Source organism: Mustelus asterias, unplaced genomic scaffold (genome assembly GCF_964213995.1).
Source record: "Mustelus asterias unplaced genomic scaffold, sMusAst1.hap1.1 HAP1_SCAFFOLD_3433, whole genome shotgun sequence".
In the NCBI taxonomy this organism is placed as follows: Eukaryota; Metazoa; Chordata; class Chondrichthyes; order Carcharhiniformes; family Triakidae; genus Mustelus; species Mustelus asterias.
In genome coordinates this window covers 5439-32719 of record NW_027593378.1, presented here as the reverse complement: position 1 = coordinate 32719, position 27281 = coordinate 5439, and the positions used below count along the sequence as shown (strand labels likewise).

General features: G+C 47.8%; 1 protein-coding gene across 1 annotated transcript; it reads left to right on the top strand.

Annotated features, from left to right (window-relative positions):
• On the top strand, window positions 1–25708 carry LOC144490561 (progestin and adipoQ receptor family member 3-like; the record flags this gene model as incomplete). The annotated part of the gene is made up of 7 exons (XM_078208279.1): window positions 1–57; window positions 7307–7430; window positions 12320–12524; window positions 16478–16640; window positions 19712–19867; window positions 21440–21640; window positions 25618–25708. Coding segments are annotated over exons 2-7 (859 nt in total), but the record flags the coding sequence as incomplete, so codon positions are not given.
• Window positions 25709–27281: the final 1573 nt, after the last annotated feature.

Genomic DNA, 27281 nt, shown 5'->3' with positions numbered 1-27281 from the left:
GACTGACTGACTGACTTGTGCAGGACACAGGATGAGAGCGGCTTTGCAGCCAGCGCGGTAAGGGGGAAAGGGGGGGTTTTAATGCAAAAAGCTTTGGGTGAACTGGGATTATTTTTGCACGGTTGAGTCGGGCCTGTTGGAATTGTTTTTACCGGGTGTCAAAAGCATGGTGGCGGGGTCGGGAAGTGATTGCATTTATCGATGATGATGATGGGGAGGGGGTGGTTGGAAAAGATGCTGAGCGGTTCCGCGCGGGCGTTTGATTGACAGGTCCGCTCCAGAGCCTGTCACTCTTTCATTCATTCATGAGGGAAGACTTGTTACATGGTGTCCCTCTGCTTAATGTGTGTAGCAGGGGAAAAGTGTCCCTATATTGTCACTGTGACAATGTACCTGTGCATCTCTCCCAAAGGTTCAACTCTAACCTTAAAATGGAATCACACCTCTCATTTTCCCCCAAATTTTCTTTTTTCTGGGGCTTCCTTTGCTGAAAATTAGCAGGAAAAACATTAACATGTTCAGATTTCTGCTCGAGGCATTTCAGTAATTTTCTTTTTTTTATTTAAATTTCAGCACTTTTGTTCATTTTTCATCAGACCTGCTGAGGAATTTCTGTAAATTTTTTTCATTTAAAATGTAGCCTTTTGCATTTTTCAGCATTTTAAAAAAATAATGTAAATGACTAAATTTGACATAGACAATAAATGCCAAAACTTGAAAACAGTTAAGAGGTAAAAAGGTAAGCTAAAACTTGTGTATTGAAACTTAACCCGTGTGTGAAAAATTGCATACACGTCATAAATTGTAATTATCATAATTATCTATGTATGAATATAGAGCGTTGTTTTGGATCTAATTTATTTATGCACACTTGGGCACACATTTGATTTCCATTAAGTTATCCTATAGCTGCTGTAATACTGTTTATGGACCATACATTCACATTTCATGTAACTAGCTAAAAGTTGGCACGATGGTACAGCGTTTAGCACTACTGCCTCACAGCGCCAGGGACCCAGGTTCAATTCCGGCCTCGGGGGTCACTGTCTGTGCGGAGTTTGCACATTCTCCCTGTGTCTGCGTGGGTTTCCTCCAGGTGCTCCGGTTTCCTCCCGCACTCCAAAGATGTGTGGGTTAGGTTGATTGGTCATGCTAAATTGCCCCTTAGTGTCGAGGGGACTAGCAGGGTAAATATGTGGCGTTACGCGAGTAGGGCCTGGGTGGGATTGTTGTTGGTGCAGGCTCAATGGGCTGAATGGCCTCCTGCCTTGTAGGGTTTCTATGAACTCAAACCTGCTAAAATGACCAAGATTTCTGAAGTTGGCAGACAGGAAGTCCCTAGAATTAAATGTCTGGTGGGGGTACAAAAGCCATTCAGAACCATTGCATGACTCATCCAGTTATTGTGGCCTACATGCAACAGTAAATTTATAATTTCATGGGATGTGCCATGGTCAGCATTTGTTACCCATCCCTACTTATCTTTGAACATAGTGGGGCGGCACAGTAGCACAGTGGTTAGCACTGCTGCTTCACAGCTCCAGGGACCTGGGTTCGATTCCCGGCTTGGGTCACTGTCTGTGTGGAGTTTGCACATTCTCTTCGTGTCTGCGTGGGTTTCCTCCGGGTGCTCCGCTTTCCTCCCACAGTCCAAAGATGTGCGGGTTAGGTTGATTGGCCATGCTAAAATTGCCCCTTAGTGTCCTGAGATGCGTAGGTTAGAGGGATTAGTGGGTAAATATGTAGGGATATGGGGGTAGGGTCTGAGTGGGATTGTGGTCGGTGCAGACTCGATGGGCCGAATGGCCTTTCTCTGTGCTGTAGGGTTTCTAAGATTCTAAGATAGTGTCTCGCTCACCCATTTCAGAGGGCAGTTAAGAGTCAACCATATTATTGTGGGTCTGGAGTCACATCTAGGCCAGACCGGGTAAAGGTGGCAGATTTCCTTCCCTAAAGGGGCATTAGTGAGTGAACCCGGTGGTTTGTTTCCCCCCTTTTACAGCAATCAATGAGACTAGTCTACAATCTCTGATTAATTCTTTGAATTTAAGTTCGGAACTCGACCACCTTGCCCGCCACAGAATCAGAGTGGGCGAGGGTTGGACAGCAGAAATCTCTGTTGACCTCGGGCGGGAAATACCAGTCTCGCTCAAGCGAGGCTGTGAAATCCTGCCCTATTTATTGTGAGGGGTAGGAAGAGGGTAGACAGAAGGAGCCCGTTTCCCTTGGCAGGGAGTTCAAAAACCAAGGTCATAGATTCAAGCTAAGGATTAGACGGGACACAAGGAAAAACTATTTTACGTAGCAGATGAGTGAGCTGCGGCTAGTTACATGAGATCTGAATGCATGGTCCTTGAATAGTATTACAGCAGCTATGGGAATTCTGGACTTCGCTGCCTGGGTTAGTGGTGGAGGCAGAGACCCTAAACTTGTTTAAAAAGTACCTGGACTTGCACCTTAAGTGCTGCAAATTGCAAGGCTATGGGTCATGTGCAGGAAGATGGGATTAGAAAGGGCACCTGGGTGTCTTTGGGTTGGCATGGACAAGATGGACTGAATGGCCCCCTTCTGTGCTTTATCATTTCTATGGTTCAGTGGAATTTAAATTCCACAAGCTGCCATGGTGGGATTTGAACCCACGTCCCCAGACTGTTATTGTGGATGACTAGTCCAGTGACATCACCACTACGTCACCACCTGCCCAGTAATTGGTGTCTGGTAATTGGTCTCTGGTGCTGCAACTACCAATGATGTACACTTGTTTTAATTCACTGAAACCTTTGGCTCACGATCATTGTTGGAATGTTTTAATTAATCTGTAGTTTTCCTCAAAAGTTAACAGTTTGGTTGGTACTAAAGGACTAAAATAGGCTCTCTAGTGTCAAGCAGAGGCTAATTATTGGAAGTTTATCTAGATTGACAGCTTTTTGATCTCTGTTATCTTGACAAGTTGGTCAGATTTTCCTCAAGGTCAGGGCAAAAAAAAGTCAGCAAAAACTGGATTTCCTTCTCTCGATCTATTTTTAAAGATTACGTTCAGTTCTGATATTTTGGTGCACTTTAGCCTGAAGTGTGTTGGATGCAAGGGCTGGGACTTTCCCAAAACAAAACTCAGTGCCCAATGGGTGGGAAAGCGGGAGGATTTCCCGCCCGTTTTAAGGACGTAGTTACCTGAATGAAGCTCCAACATTCTTGTGCGACGCAGAGTGCCTCAGAGGGATTCACACTGAAAAATAGGGAGCAGGGCCTTGTCCCGCCCGAGAGACCGGCAGCATAGCGCTGAGCGGGCCACTGCGCACGCGCTGATCTATCAGTGCAGAGATCGGTGCCTGTGCACTGGCCCCACCGACGTCAGCCGCCAATCGCTAGCGTTCCCAGGAACGCCCCTGATCGCTGACCTACCGGACCCCCCCCCACCTCCCTGGCCAGCCCCGATCTCCCCAGCGGGCCGCCCCAGATCTACCCCCACCCCACCTCCCCCACCACCTCCGTTTGCCCCTCACTCCTTCCTTCACCAATCCAGAGTGGCAGTGGTTCCCCCCCCCCCCTCCACCCACCACCACCAATCGCCCCTCAGTATGCCCTATCCCCTCTGGCTTTGCCCCCTTGACACTGGGCAGTGCCAGTGTGCCCAGTGGGCAGTGCCAGTGTGGCACTGACAAAGGGGTACCCCCGAATTATCCCTGACCTACTGCGGGGGGGGGGAGGGCACAATGGCCTCTGCCCCACCAGTGGGGTGGGGACACCTGATCCCCACTAGTGGGTAACAGTTGTAAACCCCGCTGGTGGGAACAACTCCTGGGGGGCAGGGGGTGGGGTGGGGGGGATGCTAGCGGGCCCAGAGACTACTGTCCCGGGCCCGCTAATCAGATGGAAATGTTAATTTTAGTTACGTTAGTTATGAAGCTCGCGAAAGGCCCCCTGCTGTTTCCCAGCCCGCTCTGCTACTCAAGCAGCACAGCCGGCTGGGAGAATCCCAGCCAAGATGTTTGTGCGTATGCCAAAATTAACCATTATTTGAATCACAAGATTGAATTCTTCGTGAATTTTTTTGTTCTTGTGATTTATATTTATAATTTGTAACAAGTATTTAAGGGGAAGAGGCATGGTTTTCTGCAACAGGTTCACAGCGAAACCTTCCTTACTGACACGCCATAACAAGTGTCAGATCAAGACAATTGGCAGACAATCAAAGTTTATTGTAAAATATTTCCCTGGAGCCATTAATTTGCTTGTGCCCTTTGTTTTCCCTTTCATTGCGAGCAGCAGTCTTGTTCAGGGCTGCATCTCTAATTAAAGGTTTATTCACTCCTTTCTCCCCTGCTCTGCCAGACCTACGCTCTAACTATCTCCCACGTGGCAAAGATTCTCCCAAATCCAGGTTGTGGACATCCATGCTGAAAAATCAATTGCTCCACTTTTAGCAGTAAATATATTCATGTTAATGATGGTAATATATTGGAATCAAGGGTTAGGATAAGGTAGGAAAGTGGAGTTATAGAGTCATGGAGGTTTACAGCATGGAGATAGGCCCTTCGGCCCAACTTGTCCAAACTGCCCAGTTTTTACCGCTAAGCTAGTCCCAATTGCCCGCATTTTGATTTATTATTGTCACATGTATTAACATACAGTGAAAAGTATTGTTTCTCGGGCGCATTTGGCCCACATCCCTCAATACCCATCTTACCCATGTAACTGTCCAAATGCTTTTTAAAAGACAAAATTGTACCCGCCTCTACTACTACTACTGGCAGCTCGTTCCAGACACTCACCACCCTCTGAGTGAAAAGATTGCCCCTCTGGACCCTTTTGTACCTATTCCCTCTCACCTTAAACCTATGCCCTCTAGTTTTAGACTCCCCTACCTTTGGGAAAAGATGTTGCCTATCTATGCCTCTCAATATTTTATAGACCTCTATAAGATCACCCCTAAAAGGTTGAGGATTGTCCCATCGGATCCGTCGTGATCTTATTGAATGGCGGAGCAGACTCGATGGGCCGAATGGCCTACTTCTGCTCCTATGCCTGATAGTCTTGTAGAACAGTGCACCGTAAAGTTAGATTCCATCTATTATTTGTCCAATACGTTTGTCAGGACTGGATTTACTCCTCATTTCTTGCTCGAGTTAGCAGCTGTCCATTGTTTGGGCCATCTGTCAATTTGTATAATTTAAATGGCTCCTGAATGGCCGTTCACAAACATAGAAACTAGAAGCAGGAGGAGGCCATTCAGCCCTTCGAGCCTGCTCCACCATTCATTTTGATCATGGCTGATCATCACATTTATCCCCTGGTCCCGTCTCTTCCCCATCCCAGCCAGTATCCCTTTTGTTTGAGTGTGTAGAAGGGAAGGGGGCTCCAGTTGTCCATTTTTGACACATTTTTTATTTAGCGTATGGCACTTTGATGAAAAGTGTCAAAATTAGCCCAAGTAAACTATTCCAGTCATTACAAAACAATCATGGCTCCGAAAAGAAGTTCAACCCTACTCACAAGGACAGGGTACCAAGTCCTGTTATAAAAAACAACATGATTTATTTGCAGAGTGCCAAAAAATCCCAATTATTAGAATTATGACTGGGGTGATTGCTACATATTGGGTGTAGAGGTCAAAGGGGAAAAGCAAGATGTAAAAGCTGACAAAAAATATAACACACTATAATTTATTACATAAGAGTGAATTAACCTTTAATTAGAACTAAGGAACTGTTGTAAATAATCAAATGATGGTATTTCTGCACATAAAAGTTTATTTATCACTGTCACAAGTAGGCCCACATTAACACTGCAATGAAGTTACTGTGAAAAGACCCTAGTCGCCACACTCTGCCACTTGTTCGGGTACCCTGAGGGAAAATTTAGCACAGCCAATGCACCGAACCAGCACGTCTTTTGGACTGGAGCACCCAGAGGAAACCCACGCAGACATGGGGAGAACGTGCAGTCTCCACACAGACAGTGACCCAAGCCGGGAATCGAACCTTGTTCCCTGGCGCTTTCAGGCAGCAGTGCTAACCCACCGTGCCACCCTAAATCATGATACCGTAATTCAGATAAAAGCAAAATACTGTGGATGCTGGAAATCTGAAGTTTAAACAGGAAAGATTCAGCCGGTCTGGCAGCATCAGTGGAGAGAGAAACAGTGTTAACGTTTGGAGTCCGTATGACTCTTTTTCAGTCATAAATCAAAAGAATTAATGTTAAGACTGCCGCTGATTTTGATGAGAGGACAGTGAGGTGATATCTGCTTCCAAACCAGTGCCGCATCTGGCTGCGCGTTCGGCCAGTCCCTCTTCATAGTGTCCCTACAGTGCAGAAGGAGGCCATTTGGCCCATTGAGTCTGTACCAACCCTGATAGATGACCGTACCCAGGCCCTTTTCCCAATCCTATCCCCATAATGCCACACATTTACCATGGCGAATCCATCTAACCAATATCTCTTGGGACACTGAGGGGTAATTTAGCATGGCCAATCCACCCAACCTGCACATCTTTGGACGTCTCTTATTTGCTTTCATTCTGGCAAGTGCTGAAAATCCAAGATTTGCAGGTGTATGCTGTAACAGTCACACAAATCTGGCTCATAAAACCGTATTGTCAGTGCCCGCGCCTGTGGCGACTCATGCCGCGCCCGGGGAGCGGGTCGGGCGGTGTGGCGTCACGCGAGCGGTGGGCCAGAGGGTTCTGACCAGTTCTCTTGTATGGCCGTAGCTGTGGCCTGAGTGACTTCAATCTCAGGGCAGCCTCGAACCGCCTGGAGGTCCACCACAGACTGGCAGTGATCCGTGGACCACACCTTGCTGTGATTCAGTGCAGCCATTTAAAACCAAGGCTGCAAGTAGGAAGGTTTCAGAATATGGTATTAATGTTAAGTCTCACATGGATTTGAATAAACCAGCCAACCCTGCACAGCACCGATTAAAACCTCTGCCTTCACACTCGGGTTGCAGCTGCTTCTTGTTTTACAAAACTGCCCAGTTTTTTTTTTGAAGTGTTCAAAGGAACTTTGAATGTAGGTTAATCCAGATTCATTAAAAAAGTTTTCCAGTCCTGCTGGTTGCCATAGGTTACTGTTGTCTGAACTGTGCTAATCCTCATCTTGTGACTCGAAGCTAAATCCATTGAAAAATTTCTGAATGGAGCAGGTAACGGTGCACTTGTGCAGAGTTAATAGCCATACCGTGTCCTCGCCAGCTCTGTTTGCAAGGGTTGTGACTGTGGCTCAGGTGAATTTAAAACTCTTAGACTACCCCCCATCCCCTCAAAAAACAGCAATGTGCATTTATGTCATGTTTTTATTGTAGCAAAGGATCCCCACCGCTTTCCCAAAGCGTAATCAGGCAAAAATCGACATTTGGTTCAGTGCTGGGAGCAGAGGTTGAACAATGGAGTATTGTTATTCCAACAGTGAGCAAGACCTCAAAACCTGTGAGTAATCTTTGTGAATATATTGGTAAAGGACAGTGGGCTGGCAACTAAATTGTTGCAAAACGCTTTCGTTTTTCGTTTTATTACACACACTGTTATTCCTAGTAATTTCCTATGATGTGTCGGGATGTGTTGCAGAGGGAAAATGTGGCAACTCGCCTCAGTCTGGCAGGAGGAGTGGGAGGGGGGGGGGGGTCAATGTAGAGACAGGAAGCAGTAATGTTAGGAATGGCAGTAACTGTTTTGCTTTGCCAGTTTGGTTCTGCACTTTGGTTGATTTAAATCACGGCACTTCCCCTGGCAATGAGTTCCACAGGTTCACCACCCTCTGGCTGAAGAAATTCCTCCTCATCTCAGTTTAAAGCAGCGTCCCTTCACTCTGAGGTTGTGCCCTCGGGTTTTAGTCTCTCCCACTCGTGGAAACATCCTCGCCATGTCCACACTATCCAGGCCTCTCAGTATTCTATAAGTTTCAATTAGATCCCCACCGCCCCCCGTCCTTCTAAACTCCATCGAGCATAGGACCCAGACTCCTGAACCGCTCCTCATATGACAAACCCTTCATTCCCGGGTTAGGTTTAGGGAAACTCTAATTGACACCTCCTTTCTTTTTGAACTTGGTTTAACGTCGCACTTAAGTTGCGGCCCCTGTGGTGTCAGCCCCACGAACGGAGGATCTAGCCTACCTGCATCAGATGATCGTGTAAAAGATGGGCGGCACGGTAGCACAGTGGTTAGCACTGCTGCTTCACAGCTCCAGGGACCTGGGTTCGATTCCCGGCTTGGGTCACTGTCTGTGTGGAGTTTGCACATTCTCCTCGTGTCTGCGTGGGTTTCCTCCGGGTGCTCCGGTTTCCTCCCACAGTCCAAAGATGTGCGGGTTAGGTTGATTGGCCACGCTAAAATTGCCCCTTAGTGTCCTGAGATGCATAGGTTAGAGGGATTAGTGGGTAAATATGTAGGGATATGGGGGTAGGGCCTGGGTGGGATTGTGGTCGGTGCAGACTCGATGGGCCGAATGGCCTCTTTCTGTACTGTAGGGATTCTATGATTCTATGATGTACAGAACCTTGGTTAGACCCCACTCGGAGTATTGTGAGCAGTTCTGGCTGCCATGTTACGAAAATAGTTTGGCAGCACTGACAAGTTTCAAAGAAAAGATAAAAGTTTTTTTAAAAAGTTTATTTATTAGTCACAAGTAGGCTTACATTAACACTGCAATGAAGTTACTGTGAAAATCCCCTCGTCGCCACACTCCGGCACCTGTTCGGGTACACTGAGGGAGAATTTAGCATGGCCAATGCACCTAACCAGCACGTCTTTCGGACTGTGGGAGGAAACCGGAGCACCCGGAGGAAACCCACGTAGACATGGGGAGAACGTGCAGACTCCGCACAGACAGTGAGCCAAGCTGGGAATCGAACCCGGGTCCCTGGTACTGTGTGGCAACAGTGCTAACCACTGTGCCACCGTGCACCCTGGGATGTACTCAAATGCTACCAGAAGTGAGAGGTTCCACCCAATCAGGAAAGATTGAGCAGGCTTGGGAATCTCCAGACGAAAGAAAGCAGACATAGCCTGATCGAGATCTCCAAGATTACGCAAGGGTTTCTAAGGGTAGATGCAGAGAAGGTGTTTCCAATTGCGGGAAGACCAGAACTAGAGAACACAAATAGGACATTGTTACTAATAAGTCCAATAAGAAGTCAGGAGAAACTTCTTCTCCCAGAAGCTGGTTAGGAGTGGAACTTGCTACCATAGGAAGTGGATGAGACAAGAAGTGTAGAAGTATTTAGGGGCAAGCTCAACTAACTATATCAGGGAGTGAAGGAGGAATGGAAAGGTATGTTAATGGTGGTGAGCAGAAGAGCAGGAGGACGTTCATGTGGAACATAAATACACGCATGTACCAAATATCTATAGAATCCCTACAGTGCAGAAAGAGGCCATTCAGCCCATCAAGTCTGCACCGACTCTCCAAAAGAGCATCTTACCCAGGCCCACACCCCATAATCCCTCACACTTGGCATGGCTAATCCACCTAACCTACAAATCTTGGGACACTTAAGCAATTTAGCAAGGCCAATCCCCCTAACCTAACTTGGGAGGTCATGCCTCACAATCCCCAATCCCCTAACCTAATTTTGGAGGTCATGCCTCACAAATTTGGTTGAGTTTTTTGAGGAGGTGACAAAAACGATTGACGAGGGAAGGGCCGTGGATGCGGTCTATATGGATTTTAGTAAAGCGTTTGACAAGGTCCCTCATGGCAGGCTGGTGCAAAAGGTTAAATCTCACGGGATAAAAGGTGAGCTAGCTAGATGGGTGGAGATCTGGCTTAGCCATAGAAGACAGAAGGTAGCAGTGGAGGGGTCTTTTTCCGGTTGGAGGTCTGTGACTAGTGGTGTTCCGCAGGGCTCTGTACTGGGACCTCTGCTGTTTGTGATGTATATAAATGATTTGGAGGAAGATGTAACTGGTGTGATCAGTAAGTTTGCGGACGACACAAAGATTGCTGGAGTTGTGGATAGTGATGAACATTGTCAGAGAATACAGCAGGATATAGATAGGCTGGAACATTGGGCGGAGAAATGGCAGATGGAATTTAATCCAGATAAATGCGAAGTGATGCATTTCGGTGGATCTAATGTAAGGGGGAGCTATACAATACATGGCAGAACCATCAGGAGTATAGACACACAGAGGGACCTGGGCGTACAAGTCCACAGATCCTTAAAGGTGGCAGCACAGGTGGAGAGGGTGGTGAAGAAGGCATATGGCATGCTTGCCTTTATTGGACGGAGCATAGAATATAAAAGTTGGCATATGATGTTGCAGCTGTATAGGACGATGGTTAGGCCAGATTTGGAATACTGCGTCCAGTTCTGGTCGCCACACTACCAGAAGGACGTGGAGGCTTTAGAGAGAGTGCAGAGAAGGTTTACCACGATGTTGCCTGGTATGGAGGGTCTTAGCTATGAGGAGAGATTGGGTAAACTGGGGTTGTTCCCCCTGGAAAGACGGAGGATGAGGGGTGACCTAATAGAGGTGTATAAAATTATGAAGGGCATAGATAGAGTGAACAGTGGGAAGCTTTTTCCCAGGTCGGAGGTGACAAACACAAGGGGTCACGGGTTCAAGGTGAGGGGGGCAAGGTTCAACACAGATGTCAGGGGGACGTATTTTACACAGAGGGTGGTGGGGGCCTGGAATGCACTGCCAAACAAGATGATTAAGGTGGACACGCTGGGATCGTTTAAGACTTATCTAGATAACCACATGAACAGACTGGGAATAGAGGGATACAAAAGAATGGTCTAGTGGGCACATGAGCGGCACAGGCTTGGAGGGCCGAAGGGCCTGTTCCTGTGCTGTATTGTTCTTTGTTCTAACCTAACCTGTACATTTCTGGAGTGTGGGAGGAAACCGGAGCACCCGGAGGAAACCCACGCAGACACGGGGAGAACGTGCAGACTCCACACAGACAGTGACCCAAGCCGGGAATCGAACCCGGTTCCCTGGCGCTGTGAGGCAGCAGTGCTAACCACTGTGCCGCCCATGCCATCGTGTTTCTTGTGTTCAAAATACTTACATAAAATTTTTGGATTTCACTGTTGCAAGGTTTTAAAACCAATTGCAAAATGAATGCATCACAGCATACCTCTCTTCTGTTTACTATGGAACGTTATTTAAAATTAGAACAATATTTTATTTCTTGTTAAGTGTCCCTGTGGAGTGATAGCTCAGGGTTAGATAGCAGCTGCTAGATGTATCCCGATTAGGCATCCTCAGTAGTAATTATCATGATGACCATTAAAAACAAAACTAATAATCGGGCCCAGTTTTGTGCTTGGTTTAATTGTCTGGTCATGTATCCTTTAGACCTCACCACCTTAAGGTTCACAAGTAGCTCAGCGTAATGTGACAATTTCCGCTATACCTTTTAACGAGATGCATGTGGGATTTGGATAGCCTTGAAAATGTCTTTATTCTTTCATGGGATAGCGAGCGTCACTGGCAAGGCCAGCATTTGTTGCCCATTCCAATTGCCCTTGAATGGAGTGGCCGTTTCAGAGGGCCGTTAAGAACCAACCATATTGCGGTCGGTCTGGAATCACATGTAGACCAGACCGGGTAAGATCAGCAGTTTTCTTTGCCCAAAGGACATTTCAGGTGACCCAGATGGGTTGCTACGACAATTGATGATAGTTGTCACGGTCACCATTGCCGGGACAAGCATTCAATTCCAGATTTTATGAATTGAATTTAAATTCCACCAGCTGCCGTGGCGGGATTGGAACTCATGTCCCCTAGAGCATTAGCCTGGACCTCCTGGATTACCAATCCAGTGAGGTTACCACTGTCTCTCCCAAAATCAAGGCTATATATCTGATTGATGGTTACCAATTGAAATTCACACCCCCTGCGCCATTAGAGGCATGAGTATGATTGCAACCATTGATTTAGCTGGAATAGTGCAATGCACATGGAAAAGCTTGTGAATATGTTCCAAGATCTATGGACTTGAGCCTAATGCCCATTAGAGCTCTAATGAAGTGTAAACACTCAAATAAGGCTATTAGATTTTTGTCCTTCCAAAGTTGGGTTTTGGCTAGAGTGAGCATAATGAATTATGTATTAACGCTAAGATTGGTTACAGCTCTTGCATAAATGGGTGGATGGCAATTAGTAGTGTTTGGTTTAAACAAAACATGGAATAATCCAGTTGCTCAGTTATGAAGCTTAAAGTAGATGTTTTAGCCATAGCCTCATTCGATGGACTGATGGCAACACTTCCACATTCCAGTTCTTATTCAGGAGATTGGTGTTAGTTTTGAGCGTAATAATTTTATGTTCTGATGAAAATGACCAGCCTCTGTCCTGCTCAGATTTAGGTTGTCAAAACAAGATGACTCAGAATATCCTTAAGAGTTTACATCGCGTAGAACTTGGTGGATACAACTACTGGCCACTCTTTTCACAAATTGGAATTCGCCTATACAGCTATGAGGAAATCCCCACCTTTCTAAAGGGAAACCCTTATATCACTGATGGATACAGAGCCTACTTGCCATCAAGTTTGTGCATCAGAAGGTACGTATGCATAGCCATGACTGGTAGAAATAAGAGGAGTTGAATACAGATTTTCCTTTTCATTCTTTCATGGGATGTGGGTGTCACTGGCTGGGCCAGCACTTTTTTTTGCCCATCCCTAATTGCCCTTGAACTGAGTAGCTCACTAGGCCATGTCAGAGGGCGCTCATGAGTCAACCACGTTGCTGTGGGTCTGGAGTCACATGTGGGCTAAACCAGGTAAGGATGTTGGATTTCTTCCCCGAAAGGGGCGCTAGTGTACCAGTTGGGTTTGTATGACCATCGATGATAGTTGTCATGGTCGCCATGAAAGAGACCAGCTTCCAGTTCCAGATTTATGAATTGAATTTAAATTCCACCAGCTGCCGTGGCGGGATTTGAACTCGTGTCCCCAGAGGATTAGCCTGGGCCTCTGGATTACTAATCTTGTGACACTACCACTACGCCACCATCTCCCCCTTTGTGTAAGAATTAAGGGTTCTGGTTGAGAATAAACTTATTTGACACAGGCTTTCTCATGTTAATACCAATTTCTTTAACAATGGGAGCACAAAGGAGTGAGAGATCATCACCTACACCTTCAGTAGCCCACCAAAGCAAGTTGATGTTGTGTGTCTTCTTCCTACTGTTAGCCCGAGTGACCACAATGCTCTGCTGGGGCCAATATCTTCAATCTGTGACCAACCATTAACAACCTGCTGATCCATCAGCGACTCTTTAACCGCCCATTCCCTCCTCCAACTCTTCAGATTGCCATTTCTTCAAACAGTGTCCACTCTCTATTTGACCATCTAATTTTAGATGGGATTCTGACAGAATATAGGGCGGCACGCTGGCACAGAGGTTAGCACTGCTGCCCTACAGGGCCGGGGACCCGGGTTCAATTCTGGCCTTGGGTGACTGTCTGCGTGGAGTTTGCATGTTCTCCCTGTGTCTGTGTGGTTTTCCTCCATGTGCTCCAGTTTTCTCCCACAGTCCAAAGATGTGTAGATTAGGTGGATTGGCCATGCTAAGGAGAGGGGAGATCTTATCGAAACTTATAAGATTATGAAGGGAATAGATAAGATAGAAGCAGGGAAGTTGTTTCCACTGGCAAGTGAAACTAGAACTAGGGGGCATGGCCTCAAAATAAGGGGGAGCAGATTTAGGACTGAGTTGAGGAGGAACTTCTTCACACAAAGGGTTGTGAATCTGTGGAATTCCCTGCCCAGTGAAGCAGTTGAAGCTACCTCATTGAATGTTTTTAAGGCAAGGATAGATTTGAACAATAAAGAAATTAAGGATTATGGTGAGTGGGTGGATAAGTGGAGCTGAGTCCACGAAAAGATCAGCCATGATCTTATTGAATGGCAGAGCAGGCTCAAGGGGCCAGATAGCCTACTCCTGCTCCAAATTCTTATGTTCTAAATTGCCCCTTAGTGTCCCAGGGTGTGAAAGTTAGTGTAGGTTTAGCAGGTTAAATACGTGGAGTTTTGGGGATGAGGCCTGGGTAAGATGCTCTGTCAGAGAGTCAGTGCAGAATCGATGGACCGAATGGCCTCCTCCCACGCTGTAGGGATTTAATGAGAATAAAAGATTTGTGTGCATGTAGCAGCGTCTCAGCCCTGTAACATAGTCGACCTTTTACTGACCTTGTGAATCACTGTCGGGATGAATGGCCCAGTGACTCGAGTTAAAATTCCTCTCAGCAACAAAGGAATTTGAATTCAATTAATTAAATAACTCTGGAATAAAATGCCAGCATCAGCAATTCCCAGGTTGTTTCAAAACCTGATGTGGTTCACTCCTTTAGAGAACGGAATTTTCTGATCTCAATCGATCTGGTATGCGTGACTCCAGACCCTCAATAATGTGTTTGACTTTTAACTTCTCTCTGAAATTCCCTAGTACACCAGCGCCTTCTGAAGGACAATTAGGGACAGGTAATAAACATTGCCAGCGAAGCCCGTATCCCAAGACTCTCCAAGCCTGACTCCCCAAAGCCTGTCCACCATCTAAAAGGCACAAGTCAGGAGTGTGATGGAATACTCCCCACTTGCCTGGATGGGTGCAGCTCCAACAACACTCAAGAAGCTCGACACCACCCAGAACAAAGCAGCCGGCTTGATTGGCACCACACCCACAAACACTCACTCCCTCCACCACCGACAAACGAGGCCGCAGTGTGTACTATCTACAAGATGCACTACAGAAACACCACCAACGCACAGTGTCAGCAATGTGTGCAATCCACAAGATGCATTGCGTCAACTTGCAAGTCTCCTACAACAGCACCTTCCAAACCCATGACCTCTGCCACCAGTGAACAGTGGTAGCCGTGTATACCGTCTACAAAATGTGCTGCAGGAACTCACCAAGACCTCTTAGGCGGCCAAACCCATGACCACTTCCATCTAGAAGGACAAGGGCAGCAGACACGTGGGAACACCACCACCTGCAAGTTCCCCTCCAAGCCACTCACCATCCTGACTTGGAAATATATCGCCATTCCTTCACTGTCATTGGGTCCAAATCCTGCAACTCCCTCCCTAACGGCACAGTGGGTGTGCCTACACCACACGGACTGCAGTGCTTCGAGAAGGCGGCTCATCACCACCTTCTCGAGGGCAATTAGTGATGGGCAATGAATGCTGGCCTAGCCAGCGACTCCCGCATCCTGAGAGAGCATTTTAAAATCTTACGGTACAGTGAACAAATTTGTAATGTAATGCGTTGGGGGAGGAATACAGAGCCATGTTTTTATTATGAACCCAACAGGACTGCAAAGACAGCAAAATAGATCGATAACCAGTGGTGCTGGTAATGTTACTCCTTGTTCTTACTTGTACAGTGCACGATATATCTTACCTGAACAATTAGAACAGATAAGAGTCTGAATTCCACAACTTATCCAGCAGTGCAACAATCCATCGAGTGCGACTCAGGTTGCCAGCTCAGACTTGCGGCATTAGACTCAAAATCACAACTGCCTGGCCGTTTACCGAAATGCATTTTTTGTCTCCACCCTCCTGCCCACTCCATACCCCCTTCACACCCCCAACACCACACTCTTAATTGCTCTGTCTACAGTCCTCATGTTCAAAGCTCTGCCCTCTCGCCGCATCCCCCTCAGCAAAATACCAATGAATTTATATATTGAGCATATTTTTTATAAAAGGAAATGATGCTGTAATAAGTAAGATATTAATTGGTTTAAATATAAGTTTTAAAGTTTTATTTATTAGTGTCACAAGTACATTAACACTGCAATGAAGTTACTGTGAAAATTCCCTAGTCGCCACACTCCGGCGCCTGTTCAGGTACACTGAGGGAGAATTTAGCATGGCCAATGCACCCTAACCAGCACGTCTTTCGGACTGCGGGAGGAAACCAGAGCACCCGGAGGAAACCCACGCAGACACAGAGAACATGCAGACTCCGCACAGACAAGCCGGGAATCGAATCCAGGTCCCTGGTGCTGTGAACTTGCAGTGCTAGCCACTGTGCCGCCCCTATGTATAAGGATATGCTCTCCACCATGCTATACAACACCTGACCTGCAGTGTGCAAGCCCAGCCACCAGTGGATCTCACCAGGATATTCAGCTGTGCACAGCAATCATTCTGAGCCTGGTCTTGCTCCAGCTCAGCACCCATGTCCGTGCACCCCCCCCCCCCCCCCCCCCCCTGGTCTTGCTCCAGCTCAGCACCCATGTCCGTGCACCCCCCCCCCCCCCCCCCCACCAGGAATAACCGAGTGTCAGCGGGAATGCGAATCCTGGCTATGTTTCCCATTGTCTCCAAAGGGGGTTGCAGTAATTTTACTGCCTAACGCTTGTTCAGTTGGTGTCACATGGGGGTAAGCTGTATTGATTCGTACCCACATGTTGCACCCATCTAACTTCAATATTACTGAATTCAAATGTAACTTCAGTTAACGTTGTTGTGTTTGCAATCTGTTCCTGTTGAAAACAGCCTCTTTGTTTTATCCAACGAGAGTGTGAATATATGGAGCCACTTGCTGGGGTTTTTCCTATTCTTCGTTATGGGTCTACATGATACGTGCTTCCTCCTCCCATCATCCAACAGCACTCGGGACGATTACATCGTTTTCATTATTTTTGGATTTTGTTTTCAGGTAAGCACACACTCTAACAGACAAAATCGAGGGGAGGGGGGGGAGGCGGGCTGGGGGTGGGGGAGCAGAGGTGACAGAAGAAATTGCTGCCTTTGTTAAAGGGTCGAGAACGAGAGAGCAGCTGTAAAGTAATTAGAATAAAAAGCAAAAGTGACATGAGGACAACTTTTTTCACACAGCGAGCGGTTAGGATTTGGAATGCACTGCCTGAGAGAGTGCAGGAGGCAGTTTCAATCAAAGCATTCGAAAGGGTATTAGACTGTTGTCTGAAAAGGAAGAATGCGCAGGGTTACGGGCAGAAGGCGAGGGAATGAGGCAAGTTGCTCGATTGGAAAGCACGTGGAAACATGATGGGCCAAAATGGCCGCCTCCTGCGCTGTAACAGTTCAGAAGCCAGTGATCCCAGACGTGGGCAGTGCTGAGTACAGGTCAGGTGTCATAGAATCCCTACAATGCAAAAGGAGGTCATTCGGCCCATCGGACCTGCAGCGACAACAATCCCATCCAGGCCCTATCCCTGTAACCTCGTGTATTTACTCTGCTGATCCCCCTTCATTAAGGGCAATTTAGCATGGCCAATCCACCTAGCCTGCACATCTGTGGGAAGGACTGTGGGAAGAAACCGGAACACCTGGAGGAAACCCATGCAGACATGGGGAGAACGTGCAAACTCCACACAGTCACCCAAGGCTGGAATCGAACCCGGGTCCCTGGCGCTGTGAGGCAGCAGTGCTAACCACTGTGTCACCATGCCGCCCGTGTCAATGTCAAGGGGGCATTTCCGTGTTGCTAACATCATTTGCCTCAACGGAAACACTGACCGGAACTTTCTGACTGTTCATGCCAGCGGCATCTTCTAGTCCCGCTGATGGTGCACCCCACCACAGGTTGCCCGGCGGCATGGGGTGGAGTCAATGGGAAATCCCATTGACAGCGGCACTGCCCGAAGAGCCGGCCACGGAGAGAGTGCCGCAAGAGCCATGCCATGCGGAGGCCAGAGAATCCCGCACCATCAATGACAATGTTGGGAAGTTCCATACAATTCTGCAGCTGAGTCCAATTCTGGAACAGGACTGTTTACGAAGGATATAACCACCTCGGAGAGAGTGTAGGCAAGATTTACTAGAATGATACCTGGTCTGGAGATGAGGAAAGTAAGTTCCATTGAGAGACTTCCATGGAACGGCACGGTAGCACAGTGGTTAGCACTGCTGCCTCACAGCGCCAGGGACCCGGGTTCAATTCCCGGCCTTGGGTCACTGTCTGTGTGGAGTCTGCACATTCTCCCCGTGTCTGCGTGGGTTTCCTCCGGGTGCTCCGGTTTCCGCCCACAGTCCAAAGATGTGTGGGTTAGGTTGACTGCCATGCTAAATTTCCCCTCAGTGTCAGGGGAACTAGCAGGGTAAATACATGGGGTTGCAGGGAGTGGGGATTGTTGTTGGTGCAGACTCGATGGGCCGAATGGCCTCCTTCTGCACAGTAGGGCTTCTATGACTCTGCTCCTTGGAATGGAAAGGTAATGGGAGATTTAATAGAAATATTCAAATTTATACGGTGTTTTAATAGTTGGTAGGGAAAAGAATTCTACGGACAGCTGTGTCAGTAACCAGAGGAATCTAATTGAAGATAATTGGTAAAAAGAATTAGATTAATTTTTTAAACACAGTTCTGATCATTGGGAAGACTCTGTCTGAAAGGGGTGGTGAGAACCACCTTCTATTGTGGGAGATTTTATGATAAGTGTTAAAATTCACTTTTCCAGAGCTAATTGCTAGATTTGAAAACCAATGAACCAAATCCCAGTTTCTATTAAATTATACTGCGTCTGATGAGAAATATTGAGCAGTATGTAACCACCCGCACTGTTATTGGGCGAATGCAGTGAAGTTTAAGTTTAAAGTTTATTTATTAGTGCCACAAGTAGCTTACATTAACACTGTCATGAAATTACTGTGAAAATCCCCCAGTCGCCACACTCCGGCGCCTGTTCGGGTACACCGAGGGAGAATTTAGCACTGCCAATGCACCCTAACCAGCACGTCCTTTGGACTGTGGGAGGAAACTGGAGCACCCGGAGGAAACCCACGCAGACACGGGGAGAATGTGCAGACTCCGCACAGGCAGTGACCCAAGCCGGGAATCGAACCCGGGTCCCTGGCGCTGTGAGACAGCAGTGCTAACCACTGTGCCACCGAGCCACCCAGGAAAAGGAAGGGGGATGGGGAGAAAGAGAGATTTAGGCTGAAAATTTTCAGCTCTTCCCGCCAGCGGGATCTTCTGGTGCCGTCGATGGCGATTTCCCCCACCCCCCACGGCGCATTGCCCAGCGGCGGAAGGTGCGGGGCACGCAAAATACCCACAGGCATTGGCAGGGACCAGAAGTTCCTGCCAATGGTAGGTCACCTCCCCACCGGAAAATATACCCTAGGGTGAGGAGGGGGTGCTGGGTGCAGAAAATCCCACCCTTGTTCTCACTAGGCCCGAATCCATAATGCAATACGATGTGCATTTAAATCCATTATTCACATTAAATTGTAACTTGTTACTTACTCAGTGGACTAAACAAACTCTAGGACATCTTTATTGGCACTGATGATGTAATTAACTTGTGGGGGGGAAGGAAAGGGGTGGGGTGGGGAGTGGGAGGGAATGGGGTGGGGAGTTGGAGGGAATGGGGTGTGGGGAGGGTGGGTGGGGATGGTGGGGGGGGGGATTAGCGAGGGAGGCGTGGGATGGGTTGGGGGGAAGTTTTGGATAGGAAGGGGGTGGGGTGGGGTGGGGGATGGAGTGGGGGGGAGGTGTTGTAGAGGGAGAATGGGGTGAGTGGGGGGAGGGTGGGGGAGTTCGTCCGATCCATAATTGGTTAAATCAAAGAAACTGTGTGGGTTACAAATGCTGTCCCAATGATCACCTTCCAATTTTGTTAAAAATCCACTTCTGGTCCCTAATTGAAGAACGGATCTTTGAAACTCAACTGATGTGAGATCATTTCTGATTTTTGTTTCTCCTTTGCAGGATATTGTGATGTTTTAACCTTGTGTAACTGTTGACTGGTTTGGTGTTGTCCACAGTTCTGTATGCTGTGCTCCGCCGGCTATCATCTTTTCTGCTGCCACCATTCCGAAAAAACCAGCCAGCAATGGCTTGCCCTTGACTACGCTGGCGTCTCAGTGGGAATGCTGGGATGTTACGTCCCGGGGGTCTTTTATGCCTTTTATTGTGCTGAGGTGAGCAACTTTTATTTATTCAAAAATATTAGGTTACATTGGCTAAATTGAGACAAGTAGCCAAACTCTCAACGGGCTCCATGACTATTTAGAAATTTGACCTGGGAGGGGCTGATGGTGCACAGACTTCTCACCACGGACACTTTGGGATGACAAGTCTTCGCCGTTTGATAACCGTCTTGAAATTACTTTTCTACAATCTTCATTGATATGAGCCCACACTAATTATCCCTTGCCTTATCAAACAAAAGGAGACTTGGTATTTATAGATGGTCTGGTTACCCTTCTCAACATGCTTCACTCACAGGTGAGGACATGTTATACATGCATGGTGACTCTGGCATTCAATTGGACCCAGCCCAAATGGTAGAGTGCAATTCACAGCGAGTAACGGGCTAATATAGGCATGAGATTAGTGATAGGAATAAACTGGCAGCATTGTTAACACTGTTAACAATTAACACGGTGGTTAGTACTGCTGTCTCACAGCTCCAGGGACCCGGGTTCGATTCTGGCCTTGGGTCACTGTCTGTGTGGAGTTTGCACATTCTCCCCGTGTCTGCGTGGGTTTCCTCCAGGTGCTCCAGTTTCCTCCCACAGATCAAAGATGTGCAAATTAGGTGGATTGACCGTGCTAAGTTGCCCTTTAGTGTCCCAAGATGTGCAGGTTAGGTGGATTGGCCATGCTAAATTGCCCCTTAGTGTCCAAAGATGTGTAGGCTAGGTGGATTGGCCATGCTAAATTGCCCCTTAGTGTCCAAAGATGTGTAGGCTAGGTGGATTGGCCATGCTAAGTGTATGGGGATAAGGTGGGGATTGGGCCTGGGTCAGATGCTCTGTCAGAGTCAATGCAAACTCGATGGGCTGAATGGCCTCTTCTGCACTGTAGCGATTCCATGATTAATGCTTCTCACCGCTTATGTAACCTCGCCCAACACTTGGTTCAGAGTGAAACCTGAACTGTCCGGCGATACTATGTAGGATCTCTAGTTTTGGTTTTGCTTGATTATTCTTCAACTCTGACAAGCGACACCATTCACTAACCAAGGCTGGGAGCAAGTTAAAACCAATCAACACCACCCCTTGTAAGAGCAGCCAACACTTGTACAGAACACAGCAGAATGTTTCAGAGTGTTGTTTGAGAGAGGTGCACAACTGATTAGGATTGCAGGGCGAGATCATCACAGGATGTATGACGACTGAAGAATATCTTCAGAACTCTGAAAGTAATTCCATTTGACCTGCAGAATCCCAATAACCGAATCCAGCTAATTTTACACGGTGAAGTTATTGGTCAAAGGTTCTGTTGCTGATAAATGTATTCTAGTCTGGGTCAGTTTAATAATCAAGTTATTAAAATGTAACACCCTTTGAAAATGACATTGGCAGGCAGAACACTGTTCAAAGTTATTTTTAGTTCTTCCAACCATGAAATGTCAATGCATTAGGAAGGTGTGTGTAAAGTAGCGTTGGAAAATTTGTCCTTGATAAATGGTATCATGGCGCATAATGAGTGCAATATCACCCACTGGTTAAGAGTGTAATCATTTTTGTTTTTACTCCTTCTCAAAGCAGTATTGGAGACAAGTGTACCTTATAACCGTGCTGGCCATGATCTTTGTGATGTTTCTCACGCAAATCCATCCGCATTATGCCTCCCAGCATTGCCACAAGCTGCGCATCCTACTCTTCTGTTTCATTGCTGCGTATGGATTAATCCCCACGGTCCACTGGATATTCCAGAACGGTGGCATCGGAGAACCAGTTGTTAAGGTAGGGAGGATTGTAATAACTCTTCCGGTTTTTGATGAGTCTGTGAAACCCATACCATTTGGTTTCCATACATTAGTTTTTTATATTGTTGATTATTCATTGGGAATTCTCGAACGGTTGTGTGGCATTACCCAGCCTGGTTTTGAATGATAGAGACCAGGAAGATTCTGTGGCACTTTTATCAAGTGTTTTGTGGAAGTCCATGTACACTGCAGTAACCTCACCAATCATCTCTGCTACCTCCATTGAACGATTCAATCAAATCAGTTGAAAATGAGTTGTCTTTAACAAATGCAGGCGAGTCTTCCTTAATTATGCAACCAAGAAATGTGTCCAATCGGTTAGAACCATAGAATCCCCATAGAAATTATGGGCGGCACGGTAGCACAGTGGTTAGCACTGCTGCTTCACAGCTCCAGGGACCCGGGTTTGATTCCCGGCTTGGGTCACTGCCTGTGTGGAGTTTGCACATTCTCCCCATGTCTGCGTGGGTTTCCTCCCACAGTCCAAAGGTGTGTGGGTTAGGTTGATGGGCCATGCTAAAATTGCCCTTAGTGTCCTGAGATGCGAAGGTTAGAGGGATTAGTGGGTACATATATAGGGATATGGGGGTAGGGCCTGGGTGGGATTGTGGTCAGTGCAGACCTGATGGGCCGAATGGCCTCTTTCTGTGCTGTAGGATTTCTATGATTTCTATAATCCCTACAGTGCAGAAAGAGGCCATTCAGCCCATCGAGTCTGTACTGACTATCCAAAAGAGCATGCCACCCAGGCCCTCTTCTCTGCCCTATCCCCGTTACCCTGTGCATTTAAGAATAGAGTAGTATCCCTTCATTGCAGAAGAGGCCATTCGGCCCATTGAGTCCGCACTAACTCTCTGACAGTGTATGTTACCCAAACCCTCTCCCCTGCCCTAGCACTGTAACCCCACACAGTTACCTGCACACCTTGGAATATTAAGGGGCAATTTAGCATGGCCAATCACCCTAACCAGCATGCCTTTGGACTGTGGGAGGAAACCGCAGCCCCCGGAGGAAACCCGCGCAGATACAAGGAGAATGTGCACACTCCACACAGACAGTGACCTGAGGCCGGAATTGAACCCAGGTCCCTGGCGTGGAGAGGCAGCGGTGCTAACCACTGTGCCACCGTGCCGCCCCTTTACCATGGCTAATCCACCCAGCCTACACATCATGGGATAATTGGAAGGAAAATCTGTGCAAAGAGAAGCAAAATACTGCGGATCTGATGGATATCTGATATAGAAACAGAAAATGCTGGAAAAACCACTAACCACTTCCATCTGGGGAGAGAAAAACAGAGCTCACATTTTCAAGTCCAGTATGACTTATCCACAGAACAAACTAATACTGGCAGCTTTGGGAACTAGCCATCAACTAGGACATATTTTAAGGAACTGTTGCTGTCAACTGCCTTCTACGGGTGGCACAGTGGTTAGCACTGCTACCTCACAGCTCCAGGGACCCGGGTTTGATTCCCGGCTTGGGTCACTGTCCGTACGGAGTCTGCACGTTCTTCCCAGGTCTGTCGGGGGGATTAGCAGGGTGAATACGTGGGGTACGGGGATGGGGCCTGGGTGGGATTGTTGTCAGTGCAGGCTCGATGGGCCGAATGGCTTCATTCTGCACTGTAGGGATTCTATGCCTGCGTGGGTTTCCTCCGGGTGCTCTGGCTTCCTCCCACAATCCAAAAGACGTATTGGTTAGGGTGCATTGGCCATGCTAAATTCTCCCTCAGTGTACCCGAACAGGCACCGGAGTGGGGGATTTTCACAGTAACTTCACTGCAGTGTTAATGTAAGCCTACTTGTGACACCAATAAGTAAACTGTCGAAGAAAACTTGGGAATTTAAGTTTCTCTTCAATCCATTATCATCAAATAGTATCCATGTTTGTGACTCACCTTCCAAAAGCTAAATACAGGAGAATAACGGGAAACAAGATCGAGTCATCTGAAGGACAGTGATTACATAGCCTGCTAGTGTGCTGTGAATTCTATCGTCTGGGTAGAGTTCTGGGTCAAGAATTTAATCCATAGCCCCATGTGTTACAGGACATAAATCTGCTGGAGAGTTTGTCTTGTCTGCCTCCAATCTCAGTCAAGCGTTAATGCTGAGAAAATAGCACTGAAAGAAGTGCATGAATCATTTAGATGAATCTTCGACCTTGTACTCATAGAATAGAATCATAGAGTCCCCACAGTACAGAAGAAGGCCATTCGGCCCATTGAGTCTGCACCGACAACAATCCCACCCAGGTCCTATCCCCGTAACCCCACGTATTTACCCTGCTAATCCCCCTGACACGAGGGTTAATTTAGCACGGCCAATCAACCTAACCCACACATCTTTGGACTGTGGGAGGAAACCGGAGCACCCGGAGGAAACCCACGCAGACATGGGGAGAACGTGCAGACTCCGCACAGACAGTGACCCAAGCTGGGAATCGAACCCGGGACCCTGGCGCTGTGAGGCAGCAGTGCTAACCACTGTGCCACCATGCCGCCCAATAAGCAGGAGTCACAGTGCAGGGGAGAAGGGTGTGAAATAGGGCAATGTATAGAAGAACATCATATTCAGAAAAACGAGGTACTCCACACAAGTTCTGAATCGTGGCTCTGATGTGTTGACGAACTGCACAATATTGTCACCCATACAATGAGGCCTGCAGTTCAGGATTAAATAATCTGCGGCTGAGTCTAGAAACGTGGACCAAAGCTCACCTCTAACTAGGACTCTTTCGGCAAAATCCACTCTGACCAGTCAAGCTTCTTTTGAACAGTCAATGACTATCAACAGAGAGTCATGTTTATCCATAGAATAATGGATTATCTTGAGGACGTTGAGTGTATTTAAGATAGAGATAGATAGGTTCTTGATCGGTAAGGGGATCAAAGGCTACGGGGAAAGGGCATGGGGTGGCACAGTGGGTCAGCACTGCTGCCTCACAGCACCAGGGACCCGGGTTCGATTCCCGGCTTGGGTCACTGTCTGTGCGGAGTCTGCACGCTCTCCCCGTGTCTGCGTGGGTTTCCTCCGGGTGCTCCGGTTTCCTCCCACAGTCCAAAGATGTGCGGGTTAGGTGGATTGGCCGTGCTAAATTGTTCCTTAGTGTCAGAGGGACTAGCTAGGGTAAATGCATGGGGTTAAGGGGATAGGACCTGGTGGTTTGTGCAGACTCGATGGGCCGAATGGCCTCTTTCTGCACTGTAGGATTCTATGAATGGGGTTGAGAAACTTATCAGCCATGATCGAATGGCAGAGCAGACTCGATGGGCCGAATAGCCTAATTCTGCTCCTATATCTTATGGTCTGTGGTCTTGTGGAAAGAATGAGCATTGGCTGTGCGCACCCAGCGATATGACAGTGTCATACCAACTGAGGGACCAGCCCTTTGAGCCAAATAACCAATATTTTACAATCTAGGTTCAGTCAACACAAAATTAGTCCATAGTATCATAGAATCCCTACAGTGCAGAAGGAGGCCATTCAGCCCATCCAGTCTGCACCAACCACAATCCCACCCAGGTGAGTGAACTCACCGATGAAGGAGCTGCACTCCCAAAGCTCGTGCTACCAAATAAACCTGTTGGACTTTAACCTGGTGTTGTGAGACTTCTTACTGTGCCCACCCCAGTCCAACGCCGGCATCTCCGCATCATGAATCCTTTTGTCACCAGGAACACGTCATCAAGAGGTGTTCCATACCAACAATCACTTGCGATACCAGTGTGTACTGTACTGAGTTTACACCAGTGATGTACCAGAACTCCACCACACTTACTCTGGGTAAAAATAAAATCATGATATTTAACAGGAACTTCATTGCAGTGTTAATGTAAGCTTTACTTGTGACTAATAAATTAACTTTAACTTTAAATGTGATGTATTGTTGGATTTATCTGTTGATCCTGAGCTTTTCCACATTTTCTGAAACTTCTGTTGTCTTCCCTCTCAGGTGTTTGCACCCAGAGTAGGTGTGATGTATCTACTAGCAAGTTTGGCATTTTTGTTTTATTATAGTAAAGTACCCGAGAGGTACTTTCCAGGTAAGTCTCACTTCTTTAAAAAACATCTGTGAGCAAAGAGTATCGTTAGAATAGTTAAGTAGCTTGTCTTCAACCGGCACAGATGCGATGGGCCAAAGGACCTTTTCCTGTGCCGTGTACCTCTAAGACTCGATAGGTTGCCTGTCGTATTCATGGTAAACATCTGCATGAAGAATGAAAAATGATTATGGCCAAATTGACGAAGTGTATCATTAGGCAGTGTCTCAGATATACAGAGGGTAGGCTTTAAGCTTCTGGCGTTTAGATCTGAATACTGGGTGTGTCTATCAGGAGTCTGAGTGTGTGATCATTCCCGGGCACACCCAAAGTGTCCTGATGCCCAGTAGCTGCCTCTCTCGATATGTTGGTTACTGGCTAAGGGGAGATACAAAAGGGTCCAGAGGGGAAGATGGTGGTGAGTGTCTGGAACAAGTTGTTAGGGGCCGTAGTAGAGGCGGATACAATGTTGTCTTTTAAAAAGCATTTAGACCGTTATAGCGCCAAAGAATCCCTACAGTGCAGAGGGATGCCGTTCGGCCCATCGAGTCTTTACTGACCACAATCCCGCCCAGGGCCTATCCCTATAACCCCATGCATTTACCCTAGCTGGTCCCCCTGACACTAAGGGGCAATTTAGCATGGCCAATCCACCTAACCCACACATGTTTGGACTATGGGAGGAAACCGGAGCACCCGGAGGAAACCCACGCAGACACGGGGAGAATGTGCAAACTCCACACAGACAGTGACCCGAGCCGGGAATGGAACCCGGGCCCCTGTGCCACTGTGCTGCCCGTTAAATGGGTAAGATGGGTATAGAGGGCTATGGGCCAAATGCGGGCAACTGTGACGAGCTTAGTGGTTAAAAACTGGACGGCATGGACAAGTTGGGCCAAAGGGCCTGTTTCCATGCTGTAAACCTCTATGGCTGTTGGCATTGCCAGAATGAGCCTGGGAAGCAGTGTGGTTGTTTTCACATTCAGTTCTTGAATTGATGATAGTGAATCAGCGTGTTACACATCGACACAGCTCTGCTCACTGGACCCCATAAGCCATGTTGAAATGAGAAAAGAATGGACCCAGAAACAGTGCCGCGAGAGCCTGAAAACAGTCACCAGTCTTCTGTCCACTGCTCACAATCAGGTCACCAGCTGCAGAGGCCCCAAGTTCTGGAATTCCCTTCCCAAGCATTTCCCTCTTCCCCTTCCCTGTCCCCCACTGATCCAACACCGTAACCACCTCCCCTTCCTACCCTTTCCCCCACCGCTCCCCCAACCTCCCGCCCTTTCCCCCACCGCTCCCCCAACCTCCCGCACTTTCCCCCACCGCCCCCCTTCCGCCCTTCCCCCACCGCCCCCCTTCCGCCCTTCCCCCACCGCCCCCCTTCCGCCCTTACCCCCACTGCCCCCACCGACCCCCACTGCCCCCACCGACCCCCCCACTGCCCCCACCGACCCCCACTGCCCCCACCGACCCCCACTGCTCCCACCGACCCCCAACGCCCCCCACCGACCCCCACCGGCCCCCACCGCCGCCCACCGCCGCCCACCGACCCCCACCGCCCCACCGCGCC